The sequence below is a fragment of the Saccopteryx bilineata genome, chromosome 2 (assembly GCF_036850765.1).
Source record: "Saccopteryx bilineata isolate mSacBil1 chromosome 2, mSacBil1_pri_phased_curated, whole genome shotgun sequence".
Classification (NCBI taxonomy): domain Eukaryota; kingdom Metazoa; phylum Chordata; class Mammalia; order Chiroptera; family Emballonuridae; genus Saccopteryx; species Saccopteryx bilineata.
Window position 1 is genome coordinate 192,515,539 of NC_089491.1, and position 24,334 is coordinate 192,539,872.

Below are 24,334 nucleotides of genomic sequence, written 5' to 3' on the forward strand. Positions count from 1 at the left end.
AATCTTTAAGGCCCTGGCCGGTTGGCTCAGCGGTAGAGCGTCGGCCTGGCGTGCAGGGGACCCAGGTTCAATTCCCGGCCAGGGCACATAGGAGAAGCGCCCATTTGCTTCTCCACCCCCCCAACTCCTTCCTCTCTGTCTCTCTCTTCCCACAGCCAAGGCTCCATTGGAGCAAAGATGGCCCGGGCGCTGGGGATGGCTCCTTGGCCTCTGCCCCAGGCACTAGAGTGGCTCTGGTCCCGGCAGAGCGACGCCCCGGAGGGGCAGAGCATTGCCCCCTGGTGGGCAGCGCGTTGCCCCTGGTGGGCGTGCCAGGTGGATCCCGGTCGGGCGCATGCGGGAGTCTGTCTGACTGTCTCTCCCCGTTTCCAGCTTCAGAAAAAAGAAAAAAAAAAAATCTTTAAGTCATATTTTATCATAATTTTCTTTCTCATTATTTATATATCGTAATTTTCTTTATTCATTTTATGCCATTTGTATCATCCCTATACCATTTTGTTTCTTATTTTTACATTCATCAGGTTTAAGTAAAACACTGCATTACCAGTACAACTGGTTTAATATTTGCAAAGACAATTTCCTCTTGGGACATCTTGGGAGGGGTTTGATGAAAAATATCCAAGGCACAAAACACAAACTGCTGTACTGAGTCTGGGATAACAGTTGAAATGGTGCACGTGAGGATGATAGTGCTTCCAGAAGATGGTCTGCACTGTCATATGCCCAGCTGGGCAACGCTTGCGCTGCCAGACACGGAGTAGTCGTGGCTAGCGATTGTGGTCATAAAGTCGAATGGTCGTAAGTTGCATAGGTCGTACGTAAGTTGATCAATATTTGTGTGTATATATCTTTATTATATGCGGCTTAAGTGTCTGTTTGTCGCCGATAGCTTATTGGTTGCTTGCGTAACTCTACTAGCCAATGGGGTGAAGTTGCCACGGCATTCAAACAGTCCCGCCTTCTGGCATGCCACCTCACAAATTGAGGTTAAAGATTGGAGCAATTATTATGCTGTTAAGAAATCTTAACACCAGAAGGGGTCTTTGCAATGGTACAAGATTAGAGGTTCTCCAACTGAAAAATAATGTCATAATAGCTAAGTCTTTGACTGGCTCCTCTAAAGGTGAAATACATGTCATTCCAAGAATTGATTTGGCTCCATCTCAAACAGGGTTGCCGTTTCAATTGAGACATAGACAATTTCCTGTAAAACTTGCCTTTGCTATGACCATCAATAAGTCTCAGGGCCAAACGCTTAAGTGTGTTGGCATTTTTTTACCTGAGCCTGCATTTGGACACGGTCAACTTTATGTTGCCTGTTCAAGAGTTTGTGAAAGAACGGACATAAAATAAAAAATAATTGATGGTCCTCTGCAAGGCGAGCTTAAAAATGATGGAAAGATCTACACAAGAAATGTTGTGTACAAAGAGATCTTTGACATGTGAATTAACATTTTATTATTTAAATCACCTTTATTTATTGAGCTATTGGTGGCTCTTAAAAAATGTACCGCCAGTGGTTTCCTTCATTGCACTCTACTTTAAGCAATTAAGCAAGTAGAAGGGGGAAACCCCGTGGGGCAGTAAGCAAAGGGGTGTCCTTGCCGCCTGCCCTGGTAATTCAGTTTGAATTAGCAGACACCTTTGCACAAATCATTTTAATTACAATTTATAATATCTAGAACAGCGGTCATTTCGTATGACCTCTGGGCTTTCTAGTATATATACAATGGAATACCACTCAGCCATAAGAGATGACATAGGGTCATTTACGACAACATGGATGGACCTTGAGAACATTATACTGAGTGAAATAAGTGAATCAGAAAAAGCTAAAAACTGTATGATTTCACATATAGGTGGGATAAAAAGGTGAGACTTATGGACATAGATAAGAGTGCAGTGTTTACAAGGAGGAAGGAAATGTAGCAGAGGGGGAGAGAGGTTGGGTGAATGGTGTAAAGAGGGACAAATTTAGGGTGATGGAGAATTATTTGGCTTTAGGTGATGGATATACAACATAATTGACTATTCAAATGATGGAGTGATGTTTGAATGAAATCTATGTACACTTACTGATCAATGTCACTCTGTTAAAATTAATTTTCTAAGTAAATAAATAAATAAATAAATCGCAAGAAATTTTTAGTCCTGATCAGATAGCTCATTGATTAGAGCATTGGTTAAAGCACAAAGGTTGCTGGTTCGATCCCCTGTCAGGGCACATAGAGAACAGGTTAATAATGTTCTTGTTTCTTTCTCTCTTTCCCTTCCTCTGACTGGAATCAATAAATAAAAATTAAAAAAAAATTTTAAACAATAAATGAAGTATTAAATGTCCACGATCAGGGGAGAAAGCTACTGTATAGCTCTATGTATGAATAAAGAGAATAAAGAAAGTGGTTAAGTTATGGGATTTTTAGAGCATTTTAACTTTATACACTGTTACTTTTATTAAAAAACATGACATTTTCACAACATTAAAACTGAAATGGTTTTAGTAACAAAATAATAATTATAAATGTAAAGAAAAATGTAAAGGTAAAAACTTAACCTAAAAGAAACACATTCCTAAAAAACATGAAACTTGGTATTTGGAGAAAACCTGAATACTGCCATAACTAACCATTTACAATTTTTAGCTGGTTTCCCCCTCCACCCAAAAATGCCAGGCTCAGTAGATTTATAGGTGAGAGCTACTCAACTAGCAAACAAAAACAAGCAATCTTATAAAAACTGAGTTTTAAAGAAGGAAGAGGATAAGCTGGAAAGTGAAGGAGTGATCTGTGAGGATGGTATAACAAGAAATAACAAGTGTTGGTGAGGATGTGGAGAAAAGGGAGCCCTCATGCATTGTGGGTGAGAATGCAGATTGGTGCAACCATTATGGAAAGCAATACTGGAGATGCGTCAAAAAATTAATATTCAACCTAGCAGTTCCACTTCTGGAAATACAATAGACCCAAAGGAAACAAAAGCTTTATCTCAAAAAGATATCTGTACTCTGGTGTTCACAGCAGCATTACTTAATAGTCCAGATATGGAAACAATCTCAGTGTCCATCAGTGGATTAATGGGTAAATTCTAACACATACACCCTGGAATATTACTCAAGTTGTAAAAAAAATGGGGGAGGATATCCTACCATTTCAACATCATGGATGGACTCTGAAGGCATTATGCTAAGTGCAATAAATCAGACATAGAAAGCCAAATGCCATACAATCTCATTTATACATGGAATATTTAAAATAACAACAACAACAAAATAGACTCACAGAGATCAGACTTATGGATTTGTGGTTACCAGAGGTGGGGGCTGGAAGAAAGTAGTTCAAAGGTCCATGCTGGCAATTAGATTAGTAAGTATGCGGGATGTGATGCACAGCTTGATGACTACAGGTAACACTGCCGTGTGACAGGAAGTTTTTAGGAGAGTAGATGATAAGAGTTCTTACAACACAAGGAGTTTTTTTCCTTTTCTTTTCATTGTAGTTATATGAGATGATGGCTGTTAGCTGAACCTATTGTGGTTACCATTTCATAATATTTATAAGTCAAACCATCATTTTCTATATCTTAAACTTATATAGTGATGTACGTCAATTATTTTTCAACAAAATGGGGGGGAATAATTACAAACATGAATGAATAAATGAATGAGTGCTGCTGGAAAAATCTGTCAACCATATGGAGAGAAATTAAATTAGATCTCGATACCATATTCCAGATTAAATTGTAAGTTGGTAAAGTCATGAAAGGCAAACTTTTGAAGCATTTAGAAGAAAACAAGGAAGGGCAGGTATTTGAAAAAAGGAGCTAATCATGCAAACCTTAAAAGAAATGACGAGTTAAACTGAGATAAAGAACCTTTGTTTCTCACGAGATACCACAAAGTTTAAATACACTCACAGAGTATCCAGGATTGGATTCTGAAACAGAATAAGAGCACTGGTGGGGAGTTAGTGAAGTCCAAATAAAGCATGCAGTTTAATTAATAAAAAAAACTAGTACCACAGTTATATAAGATGGTAATATGAGGGAAACTTCGTAAAGGTATATAGAAACTGTACTAGTTGACAACTTTTCTGTAAATGTAAAGTGATTCCAATTAAAGCAAAAAATACCACACAATGGGAAAAGGGGCCACAAGCTGGGAGAACAGACCAATGTATAGAGGGAATTTCTACAAAATCAATAAGAAGGGACAATCCAATAGGAAATGTACAATGAACAAAACCAGTCTCTCATAAGAATGATCCAGGGAATTATACATTGACAATATGAAAAGATGCTCATGTCACTAGGACGTGGGAAAGCAAATTAAGACTATGTTTTATACATGCAAGAAGTGTGATGGTGAAGACATGGTAATAATAAAGAAACTTGGGCCCTGGCCGGTTGGCTCAGCGGTAGAGCGTCGGCCTAGCGTGCGGAGGACCCGGGTTCGATTCCCGGCCAGGGCACACAGGAGAAGCGCCCATTTGCTTCTCTACCCCTCCGCCGTGCTTTCCTCTCTGTCTCTCTCTTCCCCTCCCGCAGCCAAGGCTCCATTGGAGCAAAGATGGCCCGGGCGCTGGGGATGGCTCTGTGGCCTCTGCCTCAGGCGCTAGAGTGGCTCTGGTCGCAACATGGCGACGCCCCGGAGGGGCAGAGCATCGCCCCCTGGTGGGCAGAGCATCGCCCCTGGTGGGCGTGCCGGGTGGATCCCGGTCGGGCGCATGCGGGAGTCTGTCTGACTGTCTCTCCCTGTTTCCAGCTTCAGAAAAAAAAAAAAAAAAAAAAAAGAAACTTGGAAAAAGGTCTGTGGAAGTTGTACTATCAATGGAAGGGGCACACTAGTAGCATCAGCCACAGTACTGGTAACATTCTTGCACTAGGGTGTAAGTTCATTCACGGTCATTTATTCGGTTTCAGAACATACTACGATATTTCCCCATGTATAAGACGCACCCTTTACCAGAAAATTTGGGGTCTAAAAACTGAGTGCGGCCCTGGCCGGTTGGCTCAGCGGTAGAGCGTCGGCCTAGCGTGCGGAGGACCCGGGTTCGATTCCCGGCCAGGGCACACAGGAGAAGCGCCCATTTGCTTCTCCACCCCTCCGCTGCGCTTTCCTCTCTGTCTCTCTCTTCCCCTCCCGCAGCCAAGGCTCCATTGGAGCAGAGATGGCCCGGGCGCTGGGCATGGCTCTGTGGCCTCTGCCTCAGACGCTAGAGTGGCTCTGGTTGCAATATGGCGACGCCCAGGATGGGCAGAGCATCGCCCCCTGGGGGGCAGAGCACCGCCCCTGGTGGGCGTGCAGGGTGGATCCCGGTCGGGCGCATGCGGGAGTCTGTCTGACTGTCTCTCCCTGTTTCCAGCTTCAGAAAAATGAAAAACAAAACAAAACAAAACTGAGTGCGTCCTACACAGTGGCTGTAGATTTTTTTTTACTTGCATTTCCCACTTTTTTTGTGCAGATGAGGAGGAGCTGTACGAATTTTATGATGAATAAAACTTGAGTTCAGTAATTTTATGTAATACATTTTTCCCCAAATTTTGGGCCCCCAAATTAAGGTGCATCTTATTCATGGGGAAATATGGTATATTAGGTTTTTTTGGTCTGCATGAAATATGATATAAAACCATCATGGGGATTTTGAGGACTCAAGAAAGAATACATAATGATCAAACAGAGTACTAAAAAGGCCAACACAACACTCAGTTTGTTATCACCAGCGGGAGAAGGTGGTCCTATTCCTGAACAAACAGTTACTAAATGCTATGAGCTAAGTATGGGAATACAGAGAAGAGTAAAACCGTTTCTTCCCTCAGAAACATCTGTGGTCTGTTTATATACTTCACAAAGCATGTGCTTTGCAGACATCATTTGTTAAGTCTTAACAGTTTCTCTTGCCAAAACAAACAGACTGCTAACACATCTTAAGAGGAACTTAAGAGAGTAGCATCCTCTGACCTACACTGTCTCAAGGAAGAAGCAGGGCATTTTCCAAGAACTACCTTCATTGCTCTCTAGTGCACAAATCACGCATGCTGTTGTAGTTTGCTTATTTATATACAGAAAAGTACAAATAAAATATAAAAGCCTTTTCACTGATGGAGCCCAACTTCCTCCTAACAAAACCGTGATATGAGACAAAACACTATCACAGGAGACTGTAAACGCCACCATTCATTGGATGGTGACTTAAAACAAGAACTAAAAACTGCTAAAGAGCCTCTGACTGCTTGTGAACACCAGTACAAGTAACTCATCAGGCAAAGCATGAGAAGCGTGGTTAATGACAATTGGCAACTAGAGCTTTCATTCTAATCATGAAGAACTGAAACCCAACCAGGCGTGTTTTCATAAAACGTTGGCCCTGCTCCACGGCCAACCTGGCCAACACCCAACAGCCAAGCCTGAGCACGAGCACAGCGATGACAGAGGAGTCCCAGCTAGGCACTATGTGCTCACGCCCCAAGTATTGGCAGGCCTGCTGCCAGAGAGGCTTTGAAAAGGGGTTTAGAGCTTATGAGACTACTTGACCCCACTTTACTCCATTTGGGAATGAAGGGTGGGGAAGGTGATCAAAATATGCTATCAGCACTTACATTTCAATGACCATAAGGAACTTGGAAGTGTATAGGAGAGAATCTACAGCTCTTCAGCCATAGGAAAAAGTCTGCCTTTGTCGTGAATATATATGATGTCATTATTTGTATTTATGAAGATGCTGCCAAACGAAGCTTTGGAAAGAAAACTTTCAGTATGTAAATCACTCTCCCTTTTACTTAATTAAATTTCAGAAATTAAATCTAGCATAACTGTTTGATTCCAACCATGTAACATTCTGGAAAATAAAAAAATATGAAGACAATAAAAATACCCGTGGCTGCTGGGGGTAGAGCAGGAGGAAGAGCAGGCAGAGCACAGGGAAGTTCTAGGACAGCGAAACTACTCTGAGGGATACTGTAATGGTGGACACATGACAGCATCTGTCCAAATTCAGAGAACACATAACACCAAGAGTGAGCCCTGGTGCGAACTGTGGAATCCGGGTGACATAGAGGTGTCAATGCTGGCCCACCAGCTGTAATAAACATACCATCTGGTGGGGGATATTGATAGTGGGAAAGCCGTGTGTGTTGGCATAGGGAACGTAAGGGAAATCTGTGTTTTCAATCAATTTTGCTGTGAATTCAAACCCGCTCTAAATATGTAGTGTGTGTATATCTCATATCAAACACTGCAGAAATGTACAAGGTAAGTTGTACAGAAGACAAATCTCATGCACAGAAGTTCTGAATCCAAATGTTATGCAGCAAACTCCAAAATGACTCCTAAACACAATAATACTATGACGACTGGCAGGTTATTGGTATAAGCCATCCCACTACAGATTTTTCTCTACAAACAGCAAATAACCAACAAGACAACTCCAAGCCTCTTGCATGAAATTTGGAAAAGTTCTCTCTGTGATCATTAGTAGTAGCTTCACATGTAAACATAAACTAATTAATCAGTTAGTTTTCCAAAGAATCAGGTTATAGACATAAAAAAGAAGCAGTAAGACGGGAGTGGGTGATTCTCACACAGGAAAGTTTAGTCTAAGGAATAACCACCTTTAAGAAGTTCCATGACCTCCTCCAATTTTGTGTTCCAATTTCCAGCGGGAAGCTGCCACCGTCATACTGCTCTTCATAAGGGTTTGGGAATGGAAACAAATCACACAAGCAGAGCTCACAGAGAATGGAAAAGAGCGTCAAGAATATTGGCAGGAAGTTCGCTCACAGCATTCATTTGCAAACACAATGGAAAAAAAATCATTTGACAGGAATAACTTACACAACAGAAAACATGCTTGCAAAACAGAAGAGGTTCAACAGTCCCGATAAACGTAAGGGAAGAAAAAGTTCTATCAATATACTATTTCTTAATCTGGATGGTTGGTGCACAGTTGTTCACTTGTTATTCTTACAACTTTCATATAGTACATATAAAATTTTTTATGTTACATAAATAAAGTATTTCACAGCCAGTTGAAAATTCATAGGCACTGGCACAACACCCAAAGCCCAATGACAGGTCAAATGACACGTACTGCACAAGCCAGGACAAGGCAGCACTGGAGACCTGAAGGGCTATATCAATGCATGTTGCTATTCATCTGCGGAAGGCTTGAGATTCCTTTCCAACGGTCATAGTACCATATAAGGCAAACACAGCAATTTAGAGAATTATAAAAGAAACAGCACAAATAATACTTCATCAGCTCTCCATTTTAAAAAAGAATTTAGAAGTCTTTGAATGTCAAATACAAAATAAAATTAATTCATTCTTTCGTGATTTTTAACTCAGAGTACCTGTTCTGACACTGCAGGAGAAAGTGATTTAGTGGACAGACAGTGCAGCTGCTGGGTGAGTCCTATAGATAGATCACTTAAAAACAACCTATCCTGTCAAACACCATGACTTTGAGCTGTGATTGAGAAAAATGTTTTTAAATGCTACAATTCTAGATTAACATACTTTCTTCTTTTTGGAAATGCATACAAATTTCCTAATTTTTAATGCTAAAAAATCCATACGAGTTAAGCACCATGCCTGGCACATGGAAGGTAGTCAGTAAATATTTATGGAAGTGAATTAATCCAGCAGCACACACACTTGGCTGGCATCTCAAGAACTCCCCTGGCTCACCTGAGTACAGGGGCAGTCCCCTTTCTCCACCTCACTATAGCGTACACTCTGAACCCCTGGCCCATTAGACTTGATTATGCTTCTGATTCTAGCATTATAAACAATACAAAGGATACCACATGAACAATAGTTAAGACAGTAAATTAGCCCTATTGTAAATCTACTGTGCTATCTCTCACAGGTCAGAAGTCTGAAAAACATCAACACTGGTTCTGTGCTAGCACTGCTACAACAGATTGAAAATATCAGAGCTGGTAAAACTACAATCCAACCAGAATTAAATAAAACACTGCAACTATTTCTTAAAGACTTCCTTTAATAAGAATCTATAGTTAAGATGCATCGTATTTCCCCATGTATAAAATGCACCTTAATTTGGGGGCCAGAAATTTGGGGGGGGGGGAGTAACAAGCACAAAAAAGCAGGAAATGCAAGTAAAAAAAAAAATCTACCACCACTGTATAAGATGCACCCAGTTTTTAGACCCCAAATTTTTCAAAAACCAGTGCATCATATACATGGGGAAATACGGCAATAGTAAATTAACCAACTTTCCAATATCCTAGTAGAGCTAAAGTTACTGTTAGTATTAAAAAGAAGTTCACTTTAAATGTTCAAGGTTTAAAAAATACTCATGCATCTCAGATAATTCTTTGACCTGTTGAGCAGAGGGAGTGAATGCTCATAATGGCTAGATATGTCTTGCTCTCAACAGTGTCATCAGGACTGCTAGGCAGGCGTGTGCATGACTTCCCATCCTTTTGTGAGCTAAGTTGCATTTGCTGATATCACCATTCCAGAAAGTCAGCTGCTGCTCTCTCTCTTATCACTGAACTATTCCCCAATTAAGCTCCCCACGTCCCAGTTTGTAACTTGGCCTCAATGTGCTCCTTTCACCGCATTACCTTCCCACAAAGTAACCGTCCCTGGAGCTCAAGACGCCAGCACTAAATTAGGAGTGCTGGAGTTTAAATGCACCCACTCACTCACTGGGTGCTACTCTCTACAGTGAACTTCTGACAACTTCATCAAGCATCTTTTTATTACCTTGTCTTACTGGTCTTTTTTTTTTTTTTTAATTTCTTTTATTTTTTGTATTTTTCCAAAGCCAGAAACGGGGAGGCAGACAGACTCCTGCATGTGCCCAACTGGGATCCACCCGGCACGCCCACCAGGGGGCGATGCTCTGCCCATCCGGGGCGTCGCTCTGTTGCGACCAGAGCCACTCCAGTGCCTGAGGCAGAGGGCACAGAGCCATCCTCAGCGCCCGGGCCATACTTGCTCCAATGGAGCCTTGGATGCGGGAGGGGAAGAGAGAGGTAGAGAGGAAGGAGAGGGGGAGGGGTGGAGAAGCACATGGGTGCTTCTCCTGTGTGCCCTGGTTGGGAATCGAACCCAGGACTCCCGCACGCCAGGCAGATGCTCCACCACTGAGCCAACCGGCCAGGGCTGTTTTTTTTTTGTCTTTTTTTAAGAGACAGAGACACACAGGACAGATACAGGCAGGAAGGGAGAGAGATGAGGAGAATCAACTCAGTTGCGGCACTTTAGTTGTTCACTGATTGCTTTGCATATGTGTCTTGACCTGGGGGGGAGGGGAGGGCCCAGCCAAGCCAGTGACCCCTTGCTCAAGCAGCGACCTTGGGCTTCAAACCAATGACCATGGGGTCATGTCTATTATCCGACACTCAAGCTGGTGATCTTGGGGTTTTGAACCTGGGTCCTCAGCACCCCAAGCTGATGCTCTATCCACTGTGCCACCACCTGGTCAGGCTGTCCTGCTGGTCTTGAAAATGGGTTAGAAATGATGACATCGGATCATTTACAAAAAAAAGGATGGATCTTGATAACATTATATGGAATGAAATAAGTAAATCAAAAAAAACTAAGAACTGCATGTTTCCATACTCAAGTGGGATATAAAAATGAGACTAAGAGACATGGACAAGAGTGTGGTGGTTGGGGGGGGAGGGGGAAGGAAGGGGAAGGAAGGCGAAGGAGGGAGAAGGGGGAGGGGAGGGGCACAAAAAAAAACTAAATAGAAGGTGACGGAGGATAATTTGACTTTGGATGATGGGTATACAACATAATTGAATGACAAGATAACCTGGAGTTATTTTCTTTGAACATATGTACCCTGATTTATTGTTACCCCATTAATATTAATTAAAAAAAAAAAGAAAATGGGAGTGGTAGAGCGTCGGCCTGGCATGCAGAAGTTCAATTCCCGGGTTCAATTCCCGGCCAGGGCACACAGGAGAAGCGCTCATCTGCTTCTCCACCCCTCCCCCTCTCCTTCCTCTCTGTCTCTCTCTTCCCCTCCCACAGTGAGGCTCCATTGGAGCAAGGATGGCCCGGGCTCTGGGGATGGCTCCTTGGCCTCTGCCCCAGGCGCTAGAGTGGCTCTGGTCACAACGGAGAGACACCCCCTGGTGGGCAGAGCATCGCCCACTGGTGGGCGTGCCGGGTGGATCCCGGTCAGGTCAGGCGCATGCAGAAGTCTGTCTGACTGTCTCTCCCGGTTTCCAGCTTCAAAAAAAAAAAAAAAAAAAGAAAAGAAAAAAGAAAATGGGTTACAAATACATTAAAATTAAATGTAAACACACTGTACTACAGGGTTACAGGGTTTAAGCAGCGTGATGGCTGCATGTGCAATTAACTCAACATGCTATGTGGCTTCTCTCTGACAAACCTGCTGGGGGCTGAACTTAAAATTCTCTACTGACAAAAGAAACCAAGAGCCTGACCTGTGGTGGCGCAGTGGATAAAGCACCGACCTGGAATGCTGAGGTCACTGGTTCAAAACCCTGGGCTTGCCAGGTCAAGGCACATATGGGAGTTGATGCTTTCTACTCCTCACCCCTCCTCTCCCTCTTTCTCTCTCCTCTCTAAAATCAAAAAATAAAATATTAAAAAAAACACATAGTACCATATTTGAGTCCTAGTCCCTTCTAATTTCACTGAATAAATTCAAATGCATGTGTTTGTACAACAAACACTACACAAAATAGTTGATATAATAGTATCAACGATTTTTTTGTTAGGATTTTAACTTTTAAGTCAATAGTTTTATCTCTACAAACATTCTTAAGTTTTCAATCTGGCAACAGACAGTAATTTGATTCTGGGGGGGGGGCAGTAAAAAAATCCTTGGCTTCAGGAAGCCTCAAGTAATAACAAGAAATTTTAACAGCCAAGTACAATGTGGCTACAGGCTGGACTTGCCCTTTTGAGCAGAGTTTCAGGCTACTGCAAGGTGAAGGTCAGTCACAAACAGTCTCTTCATACACAGCATAAGGCCCCTGAGCAAGGATGTGCTTCTTAGAGTGCACAAAAGAATCAGGGATTTTTCTACCCACTAAGGTGCTCTTTTCTTCCCTTGCAACATAATCAAGATCAGTGACCTGAATTTCTAAACAGGAACAAACTATGTGTGAAACAAGTATATATGATGAATGTTTTCCTATTGGAAGAGAAAGTCCTTTGATATTAAAGAAAAACATTAAAAATTTTTCATAAAATTAAAATTATATAAAAAAACTAATATTAAAATTAATGGTAAGAGTTAGCCTTATGGTCCTAGCCTGTTGGCTCAGCAGCAGAGCCTGGCATGTGAAAGTCTTGGGTTTATTGCCAGGTCAGGGCACACAGGAGAGGCGACCGTCTGCTTCTCCACCCCTACCCCTCGCCTTCTCTCTCTCCCTCCCCCTTCTGCAGCCATGGCTCAAATGGTTCGAGCAAGTAGGCCCTAGGCACTGAGAATGGTTTCATGGCCTGCCTCAAGTGCTAAAAATAGCTCGGTTGCCTGAGCAACAGAGCAAAGCCCCAGATGAGCAGAGCATTGCCAGTAGGGGGCTTGCTGAGTGGATCCCAGTTGGGGCACATGCAGGAGGGAGTCTGTCTGTCTGCCTTCATCCCTGCCTCTCACTTAATAAAAAAAAAAAAAAAAAAAAAGAAAGAAAGAAGAAGACAGTACAGATAGTACTGGTGCTCAAATTTATCATCCTTAGTCTACTTTTTTTGATGCACATTCATACAGTTAATCCACTCCATAAAGCATGAGCAGCCACTGTTCTGACTGTACCAGCAGTGAAACATGCTCACATGGGTAACTGTTGCCCAAGGTTGATTACTCGGCTCATGATGGATGTACTGTCTCCCTCCAAAGTTCACAATCTTCCTGTTCCATGCTGACTCCCAAAGCTGTTTTTTAATATATAATCCCTCAATTTTTCTCTTTTCACTTGAAAGACCATTACCTTACACATTTTCCACTTAATTCAAAAACTCTGCATCGTGTGCCGGCACCGTCCCAGGGGGATCAGGGAAGCAACACACTGTGTCCTGGGTCTCAGAAGCTGTTTTGCTTCAAGCACTCCAGTGTTCACTCCACCTACCCAGGCCCTGGGCCAGCACATACAACACACAGTGCAAGCGGCGGGAGGCTGCGGTGACACTGACGAGGGTTTCTGTCATCTTCTGGCAGGTCACCCTGTTGGGTGCCCCCTGCCCCTGCCCTTGACTCCATCAACCTCACCAACAAGGCTACTATGAGTCATGCAAGCTTTACACAAATCTCTTCCCTCTGCCTTTTACAAAAGGTAACAAATTATTATTTAAAACATTTTAAATGTCATAAACAGATCAGTTAAAAAAATTGGTTAATAAAAAGAAGTAACACTTTACTTCAAGGACACTTATCAGGAACATCATAACTAGAAGACAAGTTCTCATAAAACTAGCACGCCTGAGTGTGTAGGCTTATGTATTCCAGTATTGCTGTGTCAGGCCTTGGCAGAAACACTATTTGCCAAGTTGCCTGTCTTCAGGTCAAAATAAACAAACACTAAACTTAAACTCTGCAAACCAAAAACATTCTATATGTTCCAGCAATTCTTCTGTAAAACGTTTACGAACATCCTTAACCCACAAACAGAAACCAAAAGGTTGCTGTGTTTCTAAACATGAGGTGGGTATGCTGCTGAATCCAGCCAGGTTAGAAAACACACAAACTGAGGGGGACCCAGTACAACGAAACTGTGCAATGAGAGCTGACTGGGCCAGATCGGATCACCTGAAAGGGGTCTGAATGAAGCTTAAACACAATTTCCCTGTATTTCCATCCATGGGACATAATGTTTCCTTCTGAGAAACTCAAATCTCACAGATGATGCCTTTAAGCTTCAATTTCCCGACTACCTACATTTTTCCCAACATACAAACACCTGCTTGACCTGGCCCTCCTCATTACACCACCAATGCCCAGCCATGCAAACACAACCACCCCTGAGCTCCAGGGCGCTGACCATCTGAGGGTACAGAGCACACTGCCGGCCCCCTACACAGAGCTCAACTGAGATTCAACACGAAATTCCAACATACGCTCGTTAACCCTTGCAGTCTTTGAGAAACACCCACACTTTGATTCATAAAGAGAAAAATTAGTTCTATAATTTAATAACTACTTTGTAGAAAAATAACCAATGATTCCCAGGACTGACATGGTTATTCACAGCAACTGTGACCAATGCAGCTGTGCTGCCGAATTTTATTTTGTGTTTTCTAAATTAAAAACATAATTTGAAATATGTAAATGTGAAAATTTTTACCAAAAACTTCGTCAGTAGTACTGTTATTGGTCTTAATTTTAATGTAAATTAAATTTAACCAAGATATACTATTAAACAGTGGCAAAAATATTAAAGAGCACAGTCTAATCAAAATAAGCACTGTTACAATTATTTGAACCAAATAATATTTACATAATTTCCAGATAAGTCTAAGTTTAAAAAATTCTCAATATACAGAGTTATGGATAATCACAACCATATCACAAAGTTAGAGCACCATTTAAGCCTAGAAGTTTTTATTGTTAAAATGGGCTTTCAACATAATTCTCAATGTAAATATTTCATTTCATTTCCTACATTCAGGTACTAAATTACCACTAAGTTAAAATCCTGAGATCAATAAATTTAATCTACTAAAGTGATTTTAATCCACAATTTTTTAAAAAATTCGTTTCCCAACACAGATTGCCCACAACTTGCAAATATAAACAAAAATGTAATTGTAACAACAGCTAGCAGTCACTTGAATGACTCCTTGTCAGGAGAGAGGTCACAGGCACAGGCGATCTCCTGTGAAGAATGGTCACTTACCACTTCCTCCAGTGCAGCACTTCGCCCGAAAGAACAAGTGAGGTGTGTGAGGCAGTTCACAAAGGATGAAAAAAGTTCACTTGGAATGGCAGTTAAGACATTCCGCGGGAACACAGTTATCAGGTTGCTGATAATACTGGAGATCCCCACAGCTTCAGAATCTTCTATTTCAATTCTACAAGCCAGGTAACAAGCATTACTGGTGGTGGAAGACAAGCTATAATCACTCATTTTCAAACATGCAAAAATCATCACCTAGTCACATTCATTTTTAAAGGCAGGTCTCTGTATTAATGTCAAATTACCCACATAACTCAAAATACATAAAGGGAAAACAGTCACTACCTTCTTTTTTCCACCACTGTTAAACATGAAGAACCCTTTTTCAGTGACACAGGGCCAGTATACCTACCCATTGATAGTGCTCAGTAAGCCCTCAATGAAGTGTGCCAGGTAGTCCACCTGGGCTCCCTCATCGGGGAAGACGGGTCCGTGTAGGGACGCTAACTGGGCGAGGCACTGCAAGGAATCTTGTGCCATATCTGAGTCTTCTCTGATTTTTCGATGTACCTGGTTAGAAAGAATCACTAATCCATAAAAATAAATTCTTCTTTTGTAAGGGTCACGTGTGTATCATGCCGAATGAGGTAAGAGAAAACTTCACAGTAGCTGGTTATTTCTAGAAAATTAATTCCTGAATTAAACTAAACTTGAGAATGTCCCTCAGTCCACTTTACAACACAGGCCATGATTTTAAACATATAAATGAATTTTAACTGAGGGCTACCTACATTTTGAAAATTAAACTGTCTCTAGCATGTTATGACAAAGAGAGAAACAGATGCCAGTCAGACATACTGCTTCTAAAAACAGCAACAACGACAGTCATCTGTATTATGCTAGCTATGCCTTGTTACAGCTTCTTGCTAAAGTTAGCAGACAAGTTCAATCAGGAGTATACAGATGCTGCTTTAGTGGAAGTAAACAGTTGCACACAGAGAAAACCAATATACCCCTCAATCCCTAGACATGCATTCATTCAACCAATATAAAGCACGCTCTCAATAACTCTGACATTGCCTAAAATCTGTTTCAATCTCATTTTATCCTACATCATTATTAATAAATGCTAAAGCATTTCAAATAAAAATCGCATTAAATGATATTTAATGGATTTTAATATCATTTCAATAATGCAATACCAATGTAGAACACCTGGAATACAGTGTTCCATATGAAGGAAGTGCTCCCAAAATCTTGCCCCCTAATTGTATAGTGTTACTAATATTCTCAGATTTTAAAGATGCCTCATTTCTGTGAGCTGACCTAATTAAAAGAGTCAAGAAAAGCAATAAGGAAATTATGTTTTTGATTCATTTTAGAGGGGAAGGGAGAGAGAATGAAAGAGAGAGAAGGAAACAGAGACAGAAAGAGAAAGAGAAACAGGGAGGAGCAGGAAGCATCAACTCCCATACGTGCCTTGACCAGGCAAGCCAGGGGTTTTGAACCGGCGACCTCAGCATTCCAAATCGACACTTTATCCAGTGCCACCACAGGTCAGGCACAATAAGGAAATTATAGGTAATTATCTTAACTAAGATAATGATACAATATTTACTGTGACCATTTTCTACTTTCCATAGCATTTCACCTTTTCAGCTCTTTTTTTTCTACTCAAATCTCTCTGCTTTCTGAATGTAACATAATTTTAAATATTTGTTATATTTCAGGTTATGTTCAGTTTGACTCTGCAATTCATAATAATTAGTTGACATCCAAATATTTCTCCTAAGTATTCACTGGTATAGTGCTGCGACACTGAATAGATACTAAAAATATATCCTTATTCACCGACCGACTCCATTACGCTTTAATCCCTGAACTTCATAAGGTTCTATGAAATTTAAAATATTTATAAAGTCACAAAGTTAACTGATCTACTAAAATGTTTAAAATATGTTACTCTCTTTGGTCCAGAACAGCACTGGCAAACTATCGCCCACGGCCAAATCTGGCCTCCTAACCATTTTGTACGGCTGTGGTTTTTATATTTTTATATGCCGGGCAGGGGGGAATCAAACAGTATTTCAAGACATGTAAAAATTACACAATATCCACACTTTTACAGCAGGTCATAAGCTCTGTCTTGCTAATGTCTGCACTGCTTCTGTGCTACAATTACAGCAGCCGAGCTGCACAGCTGCCTCAAAGAGCCCAGCACGGCGCAACGGCAGAGTCCCAAGGACCTTTACAGAATATGTCTGCCACTCCCTGGTTTAGAACAACACAAATGTTTTTCAAAATATATTCTATAGTTTAAGTTCTATATAGCAAATTTAAAGAATAATACACAAATTCCTATGTCCACACTGCCTAATTCATGAATTTCTGAACACAACTCACTGGGAGGTTCCTTGTCTGAAAACTGTAACTAAATTTCCGTCCTCATGCCCTCACACCTAATCAGCACTAACCATGGTATCCAGGCTACAGCCTACCAATGACAATGCCATCTGCGACAAGCAAGGGCTGCTTCTCTGCCCAGACAACCAAAAGGATACTTTTTTCTGGTCTAGAAGTGACAGATTAAAACAAGAATACCTTCAATGAAGTAACTAACACTTATTATGTAATAAAATAAAGATAAGAAACTGCCCTCAGGCCCTCGCCAGGCCCTGCTTGGTTAGCTCAGTCAGTTAAGAGTGTCATCCAAAATGGTAAGGTTATGGATTCGATTTTGCCATAGCACATACAGTAAGCAACTTAAAAAGGCACAACTAAGTAGAACAACAAATGAATGCTGCTCTCTCTTTCTCTCTCTCTCTCTCCTTTCCTCTGTCTTTAAAATCAATCAACAAAATAATAATAAAAAAGAATCAACCAATGAATGTATGGGTAGAACAAGTTGATGTTTCTGTCTCTCTCTCAAATCAATCAATCAAATATATTTTTTTAAAAGCTTTAAAAAGAAACTGCCCAGAGCCTACCTACACTGTACTCTGAAGTGAGCCACATAAAACCCACCATAAAGTAACAACTCTTACATAATAGATCCATGCCCCTTTCCCAATAACAGCACTACAAAGGAGTTCTACCATCTCTGAACTACATTCTACACATTGAAAATGGAATTCATTACCCAGTGGGAGAGAAGCAGAGGGATAAGGAAAAGTCAAGTCTAGCAGAACACCCAGAGAAGTGAGCCATGAGGTAGGAAAAGGGTGAAGACAGGAGCAGAGAGGGCCAGTGAGAGAGATGGTAATTTCTATGGAATATGCTGCCCTGAGATGTCTGTGGGCCTTTCAAATTCAAAACTCCAGTAAGCACTGGGATTACAAGGCCCCGGGCTCTGGAGCAGCCTGTGCTGAATATAGACAAGGAGTCACCGGGCAGAAGCGGTGCCTGTGGTCCTACATGGGGAAGTGACAACCAAGGAAAGTGGGTGCGCCCAGCAAAGCTGAGAACTGTCACAGGAACACCACTATTTATGCAAGGGGCAGAGAAAGAAGAGACCCTAAATGATATCAAAAAGAATCTGAAAGGTAGGAGGAAGAATTAATGAGACTATTTTTTTCAACACCTTATGGAAAAGAGAAAAATTGAGAAGTCTATAAACTTTGGAGAGGCAAGTAAGTACTTTAGGGTTTAAAATGTTCCTAAATCCAGATAATCAACATACTTCAAGTCCTGATTTATGTTTATCTACTCAATACAGAAATACTGATCTCATGGAAAACTGCTTTCACTAGGTAATGAATTCATGTCATTGAAAAGAAATTCAACAAAAACTGAATAAAATTTTTAAAAGATTAGCAGCTGTCACTTTCCTAACAAATAAAATTTAAATTGTTTATAAACTGCTTAAATGAAAAAGGCCACAAACACCAAGCTGTTAAAATAAGAGTGAAAAAGGGTTAACTTTCAAAGTGGAAAGTTATTTGCATGTGGTCTTTCACAGCTGACAGGAGCAGCTGTCTGGTTTGCAGAGACAGCTGTTCAGGTCTGGAGCCACCATTTCCAGGGCCGCCAGCAAGTTTTTCACCTTTTCACACACTGCTAGTGTGGGGTCCACTTTCCACCAACACAAAGAGCAACACAAAGAACTGAACTTGGAGCCATATCAAAAAACTTCTGCTAGATGAAGACGGGAACAGAATTTTTCAAATTAGTTACAATGACCTCTTTGATACTGACAGTGTTTTTAGTCATTGTTTCTGATTTAAAAAAAAAAAAAAATGGTGATGCTTAGTCTGAACCTTTCCACGAAAAACACCTTAATGCATATATCCATGGATGAATAAATTTGTTTTACAGATTCTTAAATATATACAATATTTTATATGGTTCAATCAAGAGGAACAGTTATAATAGTGAATAATTATCTTAAAACCTAAAAAAGTAAGAAATTATAATTAATGGCTGGAATTAACCCTTTGAGTAGTACAAACGTTCATGTACATCCTCATGCCTCCTGACCATCCAGAGTATGATTTTAAAAATGTGTAAGGCAACATTAAGAAAGGCAAATATATGTTCTTTTTGTTTTCATAAATTGGTTATCAAACAAACATGATTTTAAGTTAATAAAACTGTAACGAACTAATTTCATTTTTGAAAAAAAAAATCACTCCCGGGGGTCAGTGAGCATGGAAAAAAACTCACTACTCAAAGGGTTAAGCAAAAGACCTTTTTTTCTTTTTAATTGGTCTTTATATAAACCTTTGCCCTAGTCACCAGCTCTAACTTTGTAATAATAGTACTCAGCCTATAAAACACACGCATGTGCACACACACAGAGACACATATGCTACTATATTAGGGTTATGGACAAACATGGAACATACTGCTTACTTTATATTTAGCAAATAAAAAATATTTATTTCAAGTTACAGCTAAAATAAATTCTATGCAATAACCCTAACTTCAGCCATGACTGATAATCCATACATAAAAAGAACACTACTCTAGAATAGCAGTTTTCAACATGTGACCCAGGGATACCCAGAGGTTCCCAGGACCTTGCCAGTTTGTCTCTAGGGAAAATTGTTTTCCTACAACACTAAGACAATACTTGTCTCTGCTCTACTCACTGTCTCACACGCACACAGTGGAGCTTCCCCAGGGCCATATGTGGTGTGTAACACAGCAACTGACTAAACGCAGAAGCAGATATGAGATCAGTTCTCTTCTATTAAACCTGATATTGGACAGATCTGCAAAAATGTACAATGCCACTCTTCTCACCAAACTTTGTTTTAAAAAATATAGCTATATATGCATTAAAATGTTATGTCATGGTTTGATATTGCTATTTTAAAATGGATTAATAAATTATTTTTTAAAGTTCTCAGTTTGAGTTTTTAATATGACAGATATTATGGTTATAACCCATACAAACAAAAGCTCTTTGGAGTCCTCAATAATTTTTAAGAGTATAAAGGGATCCTGAGACCAAAAAATTGGAGAACTTCAGCTCTAGGATCTTAATTAAGCCCTTCATAATTCTATGACACTTTTATAAATTAGCAAGAACATTTCTATGTTATTTCTGTTTGAGCAGATATGTCGACTAGAATAGGCTTTAGAGGACAAAAGTGATCTGTGCACTTTACATAAGAAAACTACAGAAGCATGCACTGCCTTAGTGGTCCCTCTGTGGCCTTTGCTAATGCAGAGGAAAGGTATGACTTACTGTGAAGAAAAGCTCCATGACTCTGCTGTCCAGAAGGGTCTCCCGCCAGGACTCCGTTGGCTTTAACAGCACATTTTGTGAGGATTCAAACATGGCTATATAATGTCTGCCCAGTTTTCTGGTGTCAAGGTCAACAACAATAACATTCTTACTTTGTCTAAAGTATAAATATACCCTAAATATAACAGGAGCCATCCAGAAAGAATGTAATGGAAACAGTTTAAGCCTCTTCACATATGCTACATAATTCATGTGTGAAGCTTAGCAGTAAAAGGTATTAAGTGCTGAAAAAAAGAATGCTACAGGAATGTAAGATAACAGTGTCATTGTAAAGATACGGCATGCTGCAGGAATACAGAAACTATGATGATCAGAGATCTTAACAGTGGCAACAGAAGGAAGAATACTCATACCAAACACATACAAAAAAAGAAAAATCAAATTTCTGCCATGTTTATCTCATCATTTACCCCCAATATCTTGTAATAGCTGAAATCAGGTATATAAAATGCGACTCTCACATAGTCTACTTGGAAAAAATAGCATTTGCCTGAAAAAAAAATAGATTCAAAAACAAACATTGATCACACTGAGGAATAAAACCCCCCACATCAGAGTAACCAAACACCAATTCCACACAAAGAAATAATCGGTTCACGTAACTCTATTATGCTCATTTAAAAATCCCACAGATTAAAAACCAATTGGTATGGTCTTCAAATGTTCTGTATCAGACACACTTCTAAAAGAAAACTATTTTTTGCTATTTGTAAGTCGCTGTAATATATTAGAAGAGTTTAGAGCAAAACTCACACAATGACACTGACATAGTGATCAAGGTTTTCAGTACTGGGAAAGCTTTGGGGCCTAAAGACTGTAACCCTGCCCGTCCCACATCTCATCAAATGCCTGGCTGAAACGCAGCCACTAGGCTACATTCTCATCACTGCATGAGAAACTGCAATGGCAGTTTTCCAAAATCACAACTCACAACACTTAGGTATAAGTTCAAACGCTCTGTTTCCATTAGAGCCCAAATCATTAACAGAGAACATTAAAGCCTGTTACAATGCCTTGGAAACCACTTTTAAAGACTACTGCTTAACCCCCTTTTGAATCTCTAATGTTACTTTGGTCTGAAGAACAAGGGAGCACTGCAAATTGTTTCAGAAGAGAGCCTGCTTGCCGGACTCTGAAAACTCAATGGATGAATAAAAGTGAGACTCAAACCAGGTCCACCCCAGCTCCACTTTCCCTTCCCGCCCCTGCCCCCTTGTGGAGGTGCAGGGAGAGTCCAACGCCAAAGGAAAGGACTGCTGGAACCCAAGAAAGCCGGCTGAATTTAAAGGGAAATCAGCCCACGAACACTGGGTTTGCTTTTGGTGTGCTAATAGTTTCTTTTTTTTTTTTTTTAATTTTTTAAAAGACTTTATTCATTTTAGAAAGGGCAGAGAGAGAGAGAAGAAGGGAGGAGCAGGAAGCATCAACTCCAGTATGTGCTGATGTCATCTGTGATGTCATGAGGATGGTGGCCACCAATGTCACAACCCACACACTAGATAGTCCTGCGGATCTCTCTTTAATGGTTCCAGAAAGTTCCCTAGCTAAAGATCAGTTCAGCTAGCATAGCATCTGTTGGACAATGTTGACAATCTCTTCAGAAGTGGTATTTCCACTGTGCTCAATGCTTTTTATTTTATTTTATTTTAAATTTTTGCTTCTTTCTGTCTCTTGGCAGTTTTTTGAGGGCTTTGATGACCAGGGCAGAAGCACAAGGCACAATCTCAATCTGGGTCTGTCTGTTCTGACTGGTTACTTTCACTGTCATCTTCAGACTCTGTCAATCACCAGTTGCTTTGGCTATGTCATCACCAACCTTTTTTTGGAGACAAACCCTGGGGGCCCATCTTGGGGGCCAGAGAGGACATGGCACCACTTCCCCACCAGTGCACCTCAGATATATGGTTTTGATCACACTGAAGCTGAACTTCAGCATCATGATGGAAGTAGCTGGTGTTGAATGACCCAGATTCAGGACAAAGAAAGTTGCTACTTAGCCTCCTCTGAGCTGAAAGCCAAAAACTAAGACTTCTATTCTTAAGACAATATATTTAAGTGATTTAAAGTTTGAATAAAGCAATAGTTTCTTTTAAAAACAATAGTTTCAAGTAAAATAAGTTTCCTTTCAAAGCTTTCAAAAGTTTCATACCTAGTACTACTATGACATGTCATAATATCTAGACATTTATGGCTTTTTTAATCCAACTCTGTCACTAACGAAAGAAAAGTCTAGCAATAAAGTGATTTAGTAATTAATGGTTTATTATATAATTATACACTTGTCAAATTTTAGAACATTTGAGTCACAACAGATTGATACTAATTAAATAGCCACCATTTACCAAAATTTAAATCAGATTTTAAATCAAGAATTTTCTTGGGCTATGGCTTTACAAAGTTTTTCTAAAATGAACAATGAACTCAGGTAATTTATATACTGCATCAGAATAAGTCATTTGTAACCAAATAAAATTCAACAAATAAAACAACCATATAGAGCTACTTTGTCTTTTAATAATCGTGTCTTTTTAAAAGTTTGTCATCAGTATCTTATGGTACCTTACCTTCTGATGTTTTCATCAAATTCAAGCACCAGGAGTTACAGCACAATGATTTTTCTGTCACTGTACCGAATCCAAGCCATGACGAGCCTATCTAGCTCTAAAATTTTCCGTTTAGGAAGCTCACCACCTTCGGAAAAGCCAAAGGCACATAAAATATGACACCAGCCCCGCCCTATAGGTGCATGACCAGAGACACTCACAACCAAGCAGAAAGTCAGAAGGACTGAGCTTAAACGCACCCTGCTACTAACTGTTATTGGATTCTGTCATATGAAGTCTTCTGTCTCCAACAACAAACCGTATTATCATAGTACATGCCTCTTAGCATGAGGAGGGAAAGTCATCTTTGGAAATACATGTGTTCTTACATCTGCAATGAGTTCTTCTTGTTCATTCACTAACACCTCCAATAAGGGTACCATTTGTGCTGGTGATTGACAGTTTAAAAAATAACAACAAATAAGTCATGTAACATCTACAAATTGTTCTGGAGCAAATATGAATAGTCCGAAATCTCCACTGCCTACCCTTACGTTAAGTATTTCATAAGACAGGCCGATGGCAACAGTGGACGTTTTGTAAAAGTAATAAGCAATTTGTCCATCCTCCCATACTCTGTTTATGCTACCTTACTAGTAAAAACAAAGTTTCAAAGGCAAGGAAGCCCAGTGTTTCTTAACAACAAACACTGCTACTTCTCTTCTGACATGACACAAATGCCATGAGCCCAGTCTCACACATGGCACTTAGTCCAAGTAATGAGAAGTCTTTTGAAATAAAGGAGAGCTGACCTCACCAGGCTGTCTTCCCAAGCTTTACCTCCAACAGTAATGCAGCCTCCTTTACTGGAAATCCTACTTTAGGTGACAGCATCTATATCCCACTACTAATTTATGATCAAGTTAGCTTTCCCTAAGAGATACGAGTTAAAAAAAATTTTTCACCAAAACCAAATCAGATCCACAAAAATAGAATACCAATAAAAAGCAGTGTAACACAACTAAAAATAGAAGTATCACTGAATCCAACATACCAAAAATACCTGCCAAACATTCTTATTACAAAACAATATTGTCATTTATGATCAGCATTGCCAAAACCTGGTGTGGATACCAGGTGAACCACTAACTAAACATTATTAGCAGCATAAACACATACCCAAGAACTGAGATAA

The 24,334-nt window shown here is 40.2% G+C and overlaps 1 protein-coding gene across 1 annotated transcript in view; it reads right to left on the reverse strand.

Moving 5' to 3' along the window:
- The window catches only part of XPO4 (exportin 4), a 126,619-nt gene that overhangs the window by 40,887 nt on the left and 61,398 nt on the right, over window positions 1-24,334 (reverse strand). The window contains exons 8-10 of the mRNA XM_066259007.1: window positions 20,537-20,649; window positions 15,257-15,414; window positions 14,845-15,043 (exon numbers count right to left, since the gene is read on the reverse strand). Of these exons, the coding sequence (XP_066115104.1) occupies window positions 14,845-15,043; window positions 15,257-15,414; window positions 20,537-20,649 (470 nt within the window). The remainder of the gene's footprint in view (window positions 1-14,844; window positions 15,044-15,256; window positions 15,415-20,536; window positions 20,650-24,334) is intronic.